General features: G+C 42.7%; 1 protein-coding gene across 1 annotated transcript in view; it reads left to right on the top strand.

Moving 5' to 3' along the window:
- OTOG (otogelin) overlaps window positions 1–16,424 on the top strand; it is a 288,440-nt gene that overhangs the window by 161,861 nt on the left and 110,155 nt on the right. The window contains exons 32-33 of the mRNA XM_088458241.1: window positions 11,318–11,435; window positions 12,275–12,354. Of these exons, the coding sequence (XP_088314367.1) occupies window positions 11,318–11,435; window positions 12,275–12,354 (198 nt within the window). The remainder of the gene's footprint in view (window positions 1–11,317; window positions 11,436–12,274; window positions 12,355–16,424) is intronic.

Here is a 16,424-nt window from a genome sequence, read left to right as displayed (position 1 = left end):
CTTTGATAAATACCTATAACACATTTGAGGACGGCTAAATGCCAAGGGGGAGTAAGGGCTTATTCACATACACTTGCTGGGTAAGGGGACAAAAATGGCTGAACGCCTAAAGCGATCTGTTTGTCACACGTTGCGCTTTTCTGTGCATTAATGCAGGAAATATAACTGGTGCCACTTTCTAACACCCTAAATAGAGTTGGTAACAGCAGCCTTGCCTAGTATTTTACAGGGGATAAGCCCTAAATGTGGGCTCTGCTTCCTAACGTGGCGGGACGGGCGCGCAGATTCATTATGAGTGGTAGTTTCTGTCTTACAGGCTCCTGTAATCTTCCTGAAGGACGAGGTGGTCCTGGGTCCTGCGAGGTTAGTGTCAGGGACAAATAAAAGCTGAAATTCTCCTGTTACAGAGTAATCCGAGGAAAGTGAGAAGGGAGCGCTGACATTTATGTGTTTGGCACTGCGCGGACTGATCTTCTCCTCTGCTACGTAGAGGGGAGGTGGGGGGGGGGCGAGGGGGTGCCCTGGACAAGTGCAAATGGCTCTACATTCGCTGAATTCAGTTTGCTCAATGTCATATTGTATTAACGGAAGCTCATGAAAAAAATGACAAAACTGTTGATGTAAATAAAATCTAAGAAAATGAAATTAAAATAAAAAATGTTAAACTGTTGCTGAGCTCTGGGGGATATATATATATATATACTGTGCATATATATATATATATATATATATATATGTATATATATATAGAAATCCAAAAGAAATTGGCACTCAGAGTAATTGAAAATGCAAATATAGAAATGTATTAAATTCGGTCTACAGCCGTTTCTGGGCCGAAGCCCCGTCTTCAGGACCACAATACAAACAAAACACATAAAATAACCACATAACCCCCCATATGTACCTTACCATCAACCGGCGCGCGCCTCCAGCCGTCCGTCAGGAACCATCCGCCGGAAGCACGTGACCGTCACACTTCCGGAAACTACAGCCGACATCGTCATGGGGACCGCAGAGTGCGTTCCACAGACCAGAGAGCCTGCGTTCCACAGTCGTGAACCGGCCCCGCCCCCCAGCAGTGGCACCTAAAGACACAGCAAGACACCCACCGATTGGTGTATGTACATCACAAGCCCAACAACATTACATAAACATTAACAAAAAATGACAAACATCATAAAAACCGAGCAAATAAGCACATACCCCGTTAGGACCCCCACAATCCATAATCCCACACTCCAGAATCTCAATCGCAAACATAGCAATACAAAGTGAAAATAAAAGATCACCATCACAATACCAAATCAGTCATATGAGGCTATTCCAATTAATTTTTTCATTTAAGCCATGTGGGGCAATGGTATTAAGTCTTAAAATCCACTTGGATTCCTTGATAAGTAACTGCTTAGCCCTATCACCCCGTCTCAGAGTGACGGGCACATGGTCAATCATAAAGTATCTAAGTGATGCCAGCGTGTGCCCGACCTCTTTGAAGTGTCGAGCAACTGGCTGATCAATAAGCCTCCCTTGTAATGACAGCCTGATAGCGGACCTATGCGCTGCCATACGCTCTGAGAATTTACGTGTAGTCTGCCCCACGTAATATAGCTTGCATGGACAGATAACAATGTATACAACATGATCAGTAGAACAAGTCAACACATATCTTATGTCAAAAATTTTGTTCGTATGTGGGTGTTTGAAAGATTGACATGTATGCAAAAAAGAACATGTTGTGCAATTACTGCACCTGTAACATCCTGGCTGTTTTCTCTGTGTATTCACTGTCACAGGGACAGCTTTACCCGTGATGTCTGTTTTAACAAGTCTATCTCTCAAATTTCTACCTCGTCGCAGTGCAGCTATGGGTCTACTATTTCTGAAGATAGGAAGATCCCTATCCGATGAGACCACTGGCCATAACGCCTGCGTGGCTCTCCTAATGATAGGACTGGCAGTAGAAAAATCACTAGTCCAAGGTATTATTTTAGATGAGTCCCTAGCCTTGGGACACAATAGATCATTGCGTGACATAGGCATTACTTTGATTTTTTGTTCTCTTAAAGTTTGGGGATTATAACCTCTATTAATGAACTTGTCAATAAGTACATCCAACTCCCCAGCAACCTTACTCGAATCACTCGTGATGCGAGCTATCCTCATCATCTGGGACAAAGGTAGACCCTGTTTCAGGGGTTCTGGGTGATGGCTAGAGGCTAATAGAAAAGTGTTTCTATCTGTTGGTTTATGAAAGACATCTGTTTGAAAACCCCCATTAATGAACTTAACCGTAACATCTAAAAAATGCACCTCACTTTCGTGATACAGAAACGTGAACTTAATAGGAGAATCAGACCTATCGATAGTCTCCATAAGATGAATAAATCTGTCGGTACCCCCAGTCCACAGAAGAAAAATGTCATCAATGTACCGGGTGTACCACAGAATATCATTCGACACCTCCTCATCCTGGAAAAACAACTGCTGTTCAAGGTCAAACATAAAAACATTAGCATACGATGGTGCCACAGATGACCCCATGGCACACCCTCATAGCTGTAGATAGAACCCACCATCATGGAGGAAATAATTACGACATAAGGTGAGCTCCAAGAGCTTCAAAAATAAACCATGGTCAAACAACGATTCATGCAGATTAATACCCAAAAACTTTTTCATGGCCAGCATGCCACCAACATGTGGAATGGAGGTATATAGACTGCATATGTCCAAACAACATAATAGGGTGTGTGATGGAATATTCTTCAAGTCCGCGAGTTTTTGTAAAAACATAGAGGTATCCTTGAGGAATGTAGATTGTCTGCCCACCAGTGGTTGCAGAATAGAATCCAGCAACTGAGACACCGGTTGCAGCAATGAGTCTCTCGCCGATATAATCGGCCGTCCCGGGGGATTAATGCTGTCTTTGTGCACCTTAGGTAAGGTGTACAGTACAGGAACCCTAGGATACTGAACTAATAGGGCTTTGTACACTTTCAGAGGAATTAATGACTGGTCCTTAGCTGTCGTCAAGATCTCTGCCAATTCCCTCTGATACTCAATGGTAGGGTCTCTTGACAGTTTTTGGTACACTGCCGTGTCTGATAATTGGGACTCAATCTCAGCCCTGTAAGTTCCAATGTCCTGTATCACGATGGCACCGCCCTTGTCGGCAGGCCTGATGACGATGTCTTCATATGACTCCAAATTTTTAAGTGCCCGCAACTCTGAGTTAGACAGGTTGGGGTGAACCTTACCAGGTGCCGCGACAAATTTAGTGACTGCCTCATCAAGTAGACGACCAAAAGTCCGCAAAGATGCATTATTGGAAATAGGATCATAATTGGACCTCGAGGATCGATGCAAAAATACCTCAAAAATCGTAGGAGCAGCACTTAAATTCTCATGCTGAAAATGCTCCTTGAGCCTCAATTTTCTCGCAAACTTCTGAGAATCACACCTCCACTTAAACTCATCAAAACGATTTGTAGGAACAAAGCTTAATCCTCGGTTTAAGACCTGAATCTCCAATGCAGATAGTTGTCTTTGAGACAGATTAAAAATTAGATTTTCTTCTTGGTGGGAGGTCTTCCTCTGCCTCTTATTTTGCCCGCCTCTGCGGGTAGTTGATCTGACCTGGTTTCCACTAAGGGTACAGGGGCCTGCCCTAAAGGGCCTCTCTGTGACCTACTAGAATCGTCGCTTTCTGAGACTTGAAAATCACTGTCACTATTACTGTTTGAAATGTTCCTGCCACTTCGTTTATCAAAATTTTTTTTGTGCCAAGGTCTACGTCTGACAACCCTCTCCTGCTGAAACCGAGAGGAGGCGCCCCCAGATAGCCATTTGTAAACACGGTTGTCATCATAATCAGCATCCACCGTGTATTTCTTATTTTTCTTGAACTTGATTAAGTTACGCTTGTACGTATCACATTGTTCCTCCATCTTACTGAGCCAATCATGGCTAGGTTCATCTTTTAAGGTTTTCATATGGGATTTTTCAAAGAGAGCAATCTTCTCTTTAGTGATGGTTAATTCACGATTGGACTCCTCAATAACTGCAACCATCAAATCTAACGCACATTTATTTAAAATGGCGATCCACTTGTGTACAAATTCTGGGTTGTTCCGCCCAATTGTGGGAACATTATGCACACGGAAGCCACGGGGAATTTTGTGCTCCCTATAATACTCGGATAATGAAATCCCGTGCAATGAATAATCAATCTCACGGCGTTTTAATTTCATCAATTGATAAAATAAATCCTCAGCTTTATGCACTGGATCACTCAGCATTAAGACTTCTTTGGATAAAATTTGCTCAATGTCACTAGCAGAGTAGCTGAATGTAGCACCTGCATCTTGGTTAAATAATCCTCGACATCCTGTCTGTTCACTAGGAAGGCTGGTATGCTCCATTATGCCACACTGAGATCCTCACACATGCATTAAAGTGAGCTGGCTTGTTTCAGAAGAAAGGTGGTTCCTATGTCTACACGAAAGACATGGGTGCCATGCAACAGGTACAACAAATGTACAAAAAATAATCCAAAGTCTGCCGGCACTCACAACACCAACACAGCTGCCTCCGGTGCGCAATTAAATCAATCCACAGAAATCCAAAAGAAATTGGTACTCAGAGTAATTGAAAATGCAAATATAGAAATGTATTAAATTCGGTCTACAGCCGTTTCTGGGCCGAAGCCCCGTCTTCAGGACCACAATACAAACAAAACACATAAAATAACCACATAACCCCCCATATGTACCTTACCATCAACCGGCGCGTGCCTCCAGCCGTCCGTCAGGAACCATCCGCCGGAAGCACGTGACCGTCACACTTCCGGAAACTACAGCCGACATCGTCATGGGGACCGCAGAGTGCGTTCCACAGACCAGAGAGCCTGCGTTCCACAGTCGTGAACCGGCTCCGCCCCCCAGCAGTGGCACCTAAAGACACAGCAAGACACCCACCGATTGGTGTATGTACATCACAAGCCCAACAACATTACATAAACATTAACAAAAAATGACAAACATCATAAAAACCGAGCAAATAAGTACATACCCCGTTAGGACCCCCACAATCCATAATCCCACACTCCAGAATCCCAATCGCAAACATAGCAATACAAAGTGAAAATAAAAGATCACCATCACAATACCAAATCAGTCATATGAGGCTATTCCAATTAATTTTTTCATTTAAGCCATGTGGGGCAATGGTATTAAGTCTTAAAATCCACTTGGATTCCTTGATAAGTGAACAGACAGGATGTCGAGGATTATTTAACCAAGATGCAGGTGCTACATTCAGCTACTCTGCTAGTGACATTGAGCAAATTTTATCCAAAGAAGTCTTAATGCTGAGTGATCCAGTGCATAAAGCTGAGGATTTATTTTATCAATTGATGAAATTAAAACGCCGTGAGATTGATTATTCATTGCACGGGATTTCATTATCCGAGTATTATAGGGAGCACAAAATTCCCCGTGGCTTCCGTGTGCATAATGTTCCCACAATTGGGCGGAACAACCCAGAATTTGTACACAAGTGGATCGCCATTTTAAATAAATGTGCGTTAGATTTGATGGTTGCAGTTATTGAGGAGTCCAATCGTGAATTAACCATCACTAAAGAGAAGATTGCTCTCTTTGAAAAATCCCATATGAAAACCTTAAAAGATGAACCTAGCCATGATTGGCTCAGTAAGATGGAGGAACAATGTGATACGTACAAGCGTAACTTAATCAAGTTCAAGAAAAATAAGAAATACACGGTGGATGCTGATTATGATGACAACCGTGTTTACAAATGGCTATCTGGGGGCGCCCCCTCTTGGTTTCAGCAGGAGAGGGTTGTCAGACGTAGACCTTGGCACAAAAAAAATTTTGATAAACGAAGTGGCAGGAACGTTTCAAACAGTAATAGTGAAAGTGATTTTCAAGTCTCAGAAAGCGACGATTCTAGTAGGTCACAGAGAGGCCCTTTAGGGCAGGCCCCTGTACCCTTAGAGGAAACCAGGTCAGATCAACTACCCGCAGAGGCGGGCAAAATAAGAGGCAGAGGAAGACCTCCCACCAAGAAGAAAATCTAATTTTTAATCTGTCTCAAAGACAACTATCTGCATTGGAGATTCAGGTCTTAAACCGAGGATTAAGTTTTGTTCCTACAAATCGTTTTGATGAGTTTAAGTGGAGTTGTGATTCTCATAAGTTTGCGAGAAAATTGAGGCTCAAGGAGCATTTTCAGCATGAGAATTTAAGTGCTGCTCCTACGATTTTTGAGGTATTTTTGCATCGATCCTCGAGGTCCAATTATGATCCTATTTCCAATAATGCATCTTTGCGGACTTTTGGTCGTCTACTTGATGAGGCAGTCACTAAATTTGTCGCGGCACCTGGTAAGGTTCACCCCAACCTGTCTAACTCAGAGTTGCGGGCACTTAAAAATTTGGAGTCATATGAAGACATCGTCATCAGGCCTGCCGACAAGGGCGGTGCCATCGTGATACAGGACATTGGAACTTACAGGGCTGAGATTGAGTCCCAATTATCAGACACGGCAGTGTACCAAAAACTGTCAAGAGACCCTACCATTGAGTATCAGAGGGAATTGGCAGAGATCTTGACGACAGCTAAGGACCAGTCATTAATTCCTCTGAAAGTGTACAAAGCCCTATTAGTTCAGTATCCTAGGGTTCCTGTACTGTACACCTTACCTAAGGTGCACAAAGACAGCATTAATCCCCCGGGACGGCCGATTATATCGGCGAGAGACTCATTGCTGCAACCGGTGTCTCAGTTGCTGGATTCTATTCTGCAACCACTGGTGGGCAGACAATCTACATTCCTCAAGGATACCTCTATGTTTTTACAAAAACTCGCGGACTTGAAGAATATTCCATCACACACCCTATTATGTTGTTTGGACATATGCAGTCTATATACCTCCATTCCACATGTTGGTGGCATGCTGGCCATGAAAAAGTTTTTGGGTATTAATCTGCATGAATCGTTGTTTGACCATGGTTTATTGTTGAAGCTCTTGGAGCTCACCTTATGTCGTAATTATTTCCTCCATGATGGTGGGTTCTATCTACAGCTACGAGGGTGTGCCATGGGGTCATCTGTGGCACCATCGTATGCTAATGTTTTTATGTTTGACCTTGAACAGCAGTTGTTTTTCCAGGATGAGGAGGTGTCGAATGATATTCTGTGGTACACCCGGTACATTGATGACATTTTTCTTCTGTGGACTGGGGGTACCGACAGATTTATTCATCTTATGGAGACTATCGATAGGTCTGATTCTCCTATTAAGTTCACGTTTCTGTATCACGAAAGTGAGGTGCATTTTTTAGATGTTACGGTTAAGTTCATTAATGGGGGTTTTCAAACAGATGTCTTTCATAAACCAACTGACAGAAACACTTTTCTATTAGCCTCTAGCCATCACCCAGAACCCCTGAAACAGGGTCTACCTTTGTCCCAGATGATGAGGATAGCTCGCATCACGAGTGATTCGAGTAAGGTTGCTGGGGAGTTGGATGTACTTATTGACAAGTTCATTAATAGAGGTTATAATCCCCAAACTTTAAGAGAACAAAAAATCAAAGTAATGGCTATGTCACGCAATGATCTATTGTGTCCCAAGGCTAGGGACTCATCTAAAATAATACCTTGGACTAGTGATTTTTCTACTGCCAGTCCTATCATTAGGAGAGCCACGCAGGCGTTATGGCCAGTGGTCTCATCGGATAGGGATCTTCCTATCTTCAGAAATAGTAGACCCATAGCTGCACTGCGACGAGGTAGAAATTTGAGAGATAGACTTGTTAAAACAGACATCACGGGTAAAGCTGTCCCTGTGACAGTGAATACACAGAGAAAACAGCCAGGATGTTACAGATGCAGTAATTGCACAACATGTTCTTTTTTGCATACATGTCAATCTTTCAAACACCCACATACGAACAAAATTTTTTTTTTACAAGGGAGGCTTATTGATCAGCCAGTTGCTCGACACTTCAAAGAGGTCGGGCACACGCTGGCATCACTTAGATACTTTATGATTGACCATGTGCCCGTCACTCTGAGACGGGGTGATAGGGCTAAGCAGTTACTTATCAAGGAATCCAAGTGGATTTTAAGACTTAATACCATTGCCCCACATGGCTTAAATGAAAAAATTAATTGGAATAGCCTCATATGACTGATTTGGTATTGTGATGGTGATCTTTTATTTTCACTTTGTATTGCTATGTTTGCGATTGGGATTCTGGAGTGTGGGATTATGGATTGTGGGGGTCCTAACGGGGTATGTGCTTATTTGCTCGGTTTTTATGATGTTTGTCATTTTTTGTTAATGTTTATGTAATGTTGTTGGGCTTGTGATGTACATACACCAATCGGTGGGTGTCTTGCTGTGTTTTTAGGTGCCACTGCTGGGGGGCGGGGCCGGTTCACGACTGTGGAACGCAGGCTCTCTGGTCTGTGGAACGCACTCTGCGGTCCCCATGACGATGTCGGCTGTAGTTTCCGGAAGTGTGACGGTCACGTGCTTCCGGCGGATGGTTCCTGACGGACGGCTGGAGGTGCGCGCCGGTTGATGGTAAGGTACATATGGGGGGTTATGTGGTTATTTTATGTGTTTTGTTTGTATTGTGGTCCTGAAGACGGGGCTTCGGCCCAGAAACGGCTGTAGACCGAATTTAATACATTTCTATATTTGCATTTTCAATTACTCTGAGTACCAATTTCTTTTGGATTTCTGTGGATTGATTTAATTGCGCACCAGAGGCAGCTGTGTTGGTGTTGTGAGTGCCGGCAGACTTTGGATTATTATATATATATATATATATATATATATATATATATATATAGATATAGATAGATAGATAGATAGATAGATAGATAGATAGATAGATAGATAGATATACTAACCAGGACTCAGGGGTGAGGTCGTGCTCCACCTACTCCCCACAGTGCTGAGGGTTACCATGACCAACCTCTCTGAATGGGTTTGTGGACTCTTCCTAAAGAGCATGGAGAAGGGGGGCTTACCAAGAATCTGTCAGACCCTTATGGCCTCATTTATCAATGAGTTTTGTCATTCACGAGTGATAAAACTCATTGTGTATGATAGATGGTGCTCCAGCCAATCAGCTCCCACCTGTCATTGGGAGGGGGGGGGGGGGAGGGTTATAAACAAATAAATAAACAAGCTCTCCACAGCCTGTGGTTGGGGCTCTTCCCAGGTTTGTCTGTACATTTCTTGACTCCTATGCTATGAAACACATTGGAATGTAGCAGTATAGTGCGCATTGCATTGTATTTGCAGAGATGGAGCCCCTGACTTTTGTAATACAGACAGTCCCGATGTCCCCTCCCTCTCAGGACACATGTCATACACACAGTCCTGGTATCCCCTCACTCTCAGGACACATGCAATACAGACAGTCCAGATGTCCCCTCCCTCTCAGGACACATGTTATACAGACAGAGCTGATGTCCCCTCACTCTCAGGACACATGTTATACAGACAGTCCTGATGTCCCCTCCCTCTCAGGACACATGTAATACAGACAGTCCTGATGTCCCCTCCCTCTCAGGACACATGTAATACAGACAGTCCAGATGTCCCCTCCCTCTCAGGACACATGTAATACAGACAGTCCTGATGTCCCCTCACTCTCAGGACACATGTAATACAGACAGTCCAGATGTCCCCTCCCTCTCAGGACACATGTAATACAGACAGTCCTGATGTCCCCTCTCTCTCAGGACACATGTCCTTCCCCTCACTCTCAGGACACATGTAATACAGACAGTCCTGATGTCCCCTCACTCTCAGGACACATGTAATACAGACAGTCCTGGTATCCCCTCACTCTCAGGACACATGTAATACAGACAGTCCTGATGTCCCCTCACTCTCAGGACACATGTAATACAGACAGTCCTGGTATCCCCTCACTCTCAGGACACATGTTATACAGACAGTCCTGATGTCCCCTCCCTCTCAGGACACATGTAATACAGACAGTCCAGATGTCCCCTCACTCTCAGGACACATGTCCTTCCCCTCACTCTCAGGACACATGTAATACAGACAGTCCTGATGTCCCCTCACTCTCAGGACACATGCAATACAGACAGTCCAGATGTCCCCTCCCTCTCAGGACTCATGTAATGCAGACAGTCCTGATGTCCCCTCACTCTCAGGACACATGTTATACAGACAGTCCTGATGTCCCCTCCCTCTCAGGACACATGTAATACAGACAGTCCTGATGTCCCCTCACTCTCAGGACACATGTAATACAGACAGTCCTGATGTCCCCTCACTCTCAGGACACATGCAATACAGACAGTCCTCATGTCCCCTCACTCTCAGGACACATGCAATACAGACAGTCCAGATGTCCCCTCCCTCTCAGGACACATGTAATACAGACAGTCCTGATGTCCCCTCACTCTCAGGACACATGTTATACAGACAGTCCTGATGTCCCCTCCCTCTCAGGACACATGTAATACAGACAGTCCTGATGTCCCCTCACTCTCAGGACACATGTTATACAGACAGTCGTGATGTCCCCTCCCTCTCAGGACACATGTAATACAGACAGTCCTAATGTCCCCTCACTCTCAGGACACATGTCCTTCCCCTCACTCTCAGGACACATGTAATACAGACAGTCCTGATGTCCCCTCACTCTCAGGACACATGTAATACAGACAGTCCTGGTATCCCCTCACTCTCAGGACACATGTAATACAGACAGTCCTGATGTCCCCTCACTCTCAGGACACATGTAATACAGACAGTCCTGGTATCCCCTCACTCTCAGGACACATGTTATACAGACAGTCCTGATGTCCCCTCCCTCTCAGGACACATGTAATACAGACAGTCCAGATGTCCCCTCACTCTCAGGACACATGTCCTTCCCCTCACTCTCAGGACACATGTCATACACACAGTCCTGGTATCCCCTCACTCTCAGGACACATGTAATACAGACAGTCCTGATGTCCCCTCACTCTCAGGACACATGTAATACAGACAGTCCTCATGTCCTCTCACTCTCACGACTTGTATAATACAGAGGGAATTGGCAGATATGTGACCATTTAAGAAATTATATCACCGATTTTCCTGTTATGGGGTATCCAGAATATTTAACCCTAATAACCTCATATAGTATAATGTCATCGTGGTGTGGAGAAAAATAACAGCTATAACTGTGTTACACGTGTGTCCTGGGCTCATTCTTCTTGCTGTTCTGACTTCACATCTTATCTTCTAGATTCCAAGTCACCTGTTACTCCGCGATCTACCTGTGAGTGGCGCTATGATGCTTGTGCAAGTGCTTGTTTCAGAACCTGCAGAGACCCAGCAGGGGAACACTGTCAGAATGTCCCTAAGTAAGTCCTATGTCTCTGCTACATTTCCAGAAAGCTCACTGTCCAGACAGACTGCCCTGTTATCCTGGTGCCAGTCACCATACAGTATTAAGGCGTTTCACGGCAGCCGGCCGCCTTCTCGGCAGTGCTGAATTAATTTAATTTAGCCATGACATTAGTGAGTTGTATTATGATGCCATTAATCTATTTAATAAAATCATTTGATTATTGATTATCAGATTTTGTTGGGTCATCCCTTATTTGCCAATTGCAGCCCAGGTTTCATGTTTGGGTAAGATGTTGTTTGGCCACTTATATCTTAAGTACAGACACTAAGGGCCCCATTTACAAACGAAGTGAAATACCAGCGGCAATTTTAGTTTAGTATCACTGTGATACAAATGAAAATTCCACTGGTATTTAATAATACTTACCCCTCCGGCGAGGTCCCGCGAAGTTCAGGTCCTCTGCTTGGCTGCTGGCAGCCTAACGCTGCCCTCGACGGGGCTCCAGTGGCATGCGCATGCGCGATGGTCCGTCTGCGCATGTGCATGACAATGATACCCGGCAGTGCCTGGAAGGCTTCACTGAAGACGGAAAGGCACCGCCGGGTCTCCATTGCCGTCAATGGGGCCCGCATCGCTCTTGCCATCTAAAAGATGGCGAGAGCGATGCTGTACAAACAGCGGTAATCTAAGATTACAGCTGTTTACTAAATACAGAAAAACGGCATAACCCCTTTAGCGAGCTCTAAAGGGGTTACTTTTCGTTTGTAAATGGGACCCTAACTTAGCAGTCCTGTATTGCTTCGCTCCCATTAATGGAATTGGTCAGCTTCATGCCATAGCTGTCTCTTCCAGGGTTGAAGGCTGTTTCCCACTGTGTCCCCCAGACATGTTACTGGATGAAGTTACGAGGAAATGTGTTTACTTCCCAGACTGTAAGTATCTTCCTTTTACTGTAACACGGACAATGTTGTGAGTACTCTCTTTTAGGTGTAACATACAGTATGTGACTACTCTCTTCCAGCTCTAACATATATAGTATGTGACTACTCTCTTCCAGCTCTAACATATACAGTATGTGACTACTCTCTTCCAGCTCTAACATATACAGTATGTGAGTACTCTCTTCCAGCTCTAACATGTACACTATGTGCATACTCTCTTCTAGCTCTAACATATACAGTATGTGACTACTCTCTTCTAGCTCTAACATATACAGTATGTGAGTACTCTCTTCCAGCTCTAGCATGTACTGTATGTGAGTACTCTCTTCCAGCTCTAATATATACAGTATATGACTACTCTCTTCCAGCTCTAGCATATACTGTATGTGAGTACTCTCTTCCAGCTCTAACATATACAGTATGTGACTACTCTCTTCTAGCTCTAACATATACAGTATGTGAGTACTCTCTTCCAGCTCTAGCATGTACTGTATGTGAGTACTCTCTTCCAGCTCTAATATATACAGTATATGACTACTCTCTTCCAGCTCTAATAAATACAGTATGTGACTACTCCCTTCCAGCTCTAGCATGTACTGTATGTGAGTACTCTCTTCCAGCTCTAACATATACAGTATGAGAGTATTCTCTTCCAGCTCTAACATATACAGTATGTGACTACTCTCTTCCAGCTCTAACATATACAGTATGTGAGTACTCTCTTCCAGCTCTAACATGTACACTATGTGCATACTCTCTTCTAGCTCTAACATATACAGTATGTGACTACTCTCTTCTAGCTCTAACATATACAGTATGTGAGTACTCTCTTCCAGCTCTAGCATGTACTGTATGTGAGTACTCTCTTCCAGCTCTAATATATACAGTATATGACTACTCTCTTCCAGCTCTAGCATGTACTGTATGTGAGTACTCTCTTCCAGCTCTAACATATACAGTATGTGACTACTCTCTTCTAGCTCTAACATATACAGTATGTGAGTACTCTCTTCCAGCTCTAGCATGTACTGTATGTGAGTACTCTCTTCCAGCTCTAATATATACAGTATATGACTACTCTCTTCCAGCTCTAATAAATACAGTATGTGACTACTCCCTTCCAGCTCTAGCATGTACTGTATGTGAGTACTCTCTTCCAGCTCTAACATATACAGTATGAGAGTATTCTCTTCCAGCTCTAACATATACAGTATGTGAGTACTCTTTTCCAGCTTTAACATATACAGTATGTGCATACTCTCTTCTGGCTCTAACATACACAGTATGTGAGTACTCTCTTCCAGCTCTAGCATGTACTGTATGTGAGTACTCTCTTCTAGCTCTAAAATATACAGTATGTAACTACTCTCTTCTAGCTCTTTGATATATACAGTATGTGAATACTCTCTTCCAGCTTTCTGACATGTACAGTATGTGACTACTCTTTTCCAGCTCTAGCATATACAGTATGTGAGTACTCTCTTCCAGCTCTAACATGTACACTATGTGCATACTCTCTTCTAGAAAAAAAGGAATAAGGCTGCGCTATACCTATGTGTCCTGAATGGGATGCAAGCCTTGGGGTAATTAGGGATTCACCTTCCCTACTGAATAATGGAGAACAAATAATATATGTACCCCTGGCGCTTAACAAATGGACCAAAATATTGATGTAAAAATAGTAATTCTATGCAAATAAAAAACACAAGTGTGGAATGGGTATAAAGTAATTTATTATAAAAGGTATATCAATAATATAGTATAAAATTATACTCCCTTCCAGCTCTAACATATACAGTATGTGACTACTTTCTTCCAGCTCTAACATATACAGTATGTGACTACTCTCTTCTAGCTCTAACATATACAATATGTGACTACTCTCTTCCAGCTCTAACATATACAGTATGTGACTACTCTCTTCCAGCTCTAACATATACAGTATGTGACTACTTTCTTCCAGTTCTAACATATACAGTATGTGACACTGACTACTCTCTTCCAGCTCTAATATATACAGTATGTGACTACTCTCTTCCAGCTCTCTAACATATACAGTATGTGACTACTCTCTTCCAGCTCTCTAACATACACGGTATGTGACTACTCTCTTCCAGCTCTCTAACATACACGTTATGTGACTACTCTCTTCCAGCTCTAACATATACAGTATGTGACTACTCTCTTCCAGCTCTAACATATACAGTATGTGATTACTCTCTTCCAGCTCCAACATATACAGTATGTGACTACTCTCTTCCAGCTCTAACATATACAGTATGTGACTACTCTCTTCCAACTCTAACATACATATACAGTATATGATTACTCTCTTCCAGCTCTAACATACACTGTATGTGATTACTCTCTTCCAGCTCTAACATACACTGTATGTGATTACTCTCTTCCAGCTCTAACATATACAGTATGTGACTACTCTCTTCCAACTCTAACATACATATACAGTATATGATTACTCTCTTCCAGCTCTAACATACACTGTATGTGATTACTCTCTTCCAGCTCTAACATACACTGTATGTGATTACTCTCTTCCAGCTCTAACATATACAGTATGTGACTACTCTCTTCCAGCTCTAACATATACAGTATGTGACTACTCTCTTCCAGCTCTAACATATACAGTATGTGACTACTCTGTTCCAGCTCTAACATATACAGTATGTGACTACTCTCTTCCAGCTCTAACATATACAGTATGTGACTACTCTCTTCCAGCTCTATCATATAGAGTATGTGACTACTCTCTTCCAGCTCTCTAACATACACGGTATGTGACTACTCTCTTCCAGCTCTAACATATACAGTATGTGACTACTCTCTTCCAGCTCTAACATATACAGTATGTGACTACTCTCTTACAGGTCTAACATATACAGTATGTGACTACTCTCTTCCAGCTCTAACATATACAGTATGTGACTACTCTCTTACAGGTCTAACATATACAGTATGTGAGTACTCTCTTCCAGCTCTAACATGTACACTATGTGCATACTCTCTTTCAGCTCTAACATATACAGTATGTGAGTACTCTCTTCCAGCTCTAGCATATACTGTATGTGAGTACTCTCTTCTAGCTCTAAAATATACAGTATGTAACTACTTTCTTCTAGCTCTTTGATATATACAGTATATGAATACTCTCTTCCAGCTTTCTGACATATACAGTATGTGACTACTCTTTTCTAGCTCTAGCATATACAGTATGTGAGTACCCTTTTCCAGCTCTAACATGTACACTATGTGCATACTCTCTTCTAGCTCTAACATATACAGTATGTGAGTACTCTCTTCCAGCTCTAACATATACAGTATGTGACTACTCTCTTCCAGCTCTAACATATACAGTATGTGACTACTCTCTTCCAACTCTAACATACATATACAGTATATGATTACTCTCTTCCAGCTCTAGCATATACTGTATGTGAGTACTCTCTTCCAGCTCTAATATATACAGTATGTGACTACTCTTTAGCAGCTCTAATATATACAGTATGTGACTACTCTCTTCCAGCTCTAACATATACATTATGTGACTACTCTCTTCAAGCTCTAACATATACAGTATGTGACTACTCTTTAGCCAGCTCTAACATATACAGTATATGACTACTCTCTTCCAGCTCTAACATATACAGTATGTGACTACTCTTTTTCTGCTCTAACATACACAGTATGTGACTACTCTGTTCCAGCTCTAACATATACAGTATATGACTACTCTATTCCAGCTCTAACATACACAGTATGTGACTACTCTCTTCCAGCTCTAACATATACAGTATATGACTACTCTCTTCCAGCTCTAACATACACAGTATGTGACTACTCTCTTCCAGCTCTAACATATACAGTATGTGAGTACTCTCTTCCAGCTCTAACATATACAGTATGTGACTACTCTCTTCCAGCTCTCTAACATATACAGTATGTGACTACTCTCTTCCAGCTCTCTAACATATACAGTATGCGATTACTCTCTTCCAGCTCTTACACAGTATGTGAGATCTGCTCCATAGTTTCAGAATTTAATT

This window comes from Taudactylus pleione, unplaced genomic scaffold (genome assembly GCF_031769625.1).
Source record: "Taudactylus pleione unplaced genomic scaffold, aTauple2 ptg000820l, whole genome shotgun sequence".
NCBI classification, from domain to species: domain Eukaryota; kingdom Metazoa; phylum Chordata; class Amphibia; order Anura; family Myobatrachidae; genus Taudactylus; species Taudactylus pleione.
Note: the sequence above shows the minus strand (reverse complement) of the source record. Positions and strands in the feature narration are given on the sequence as shown.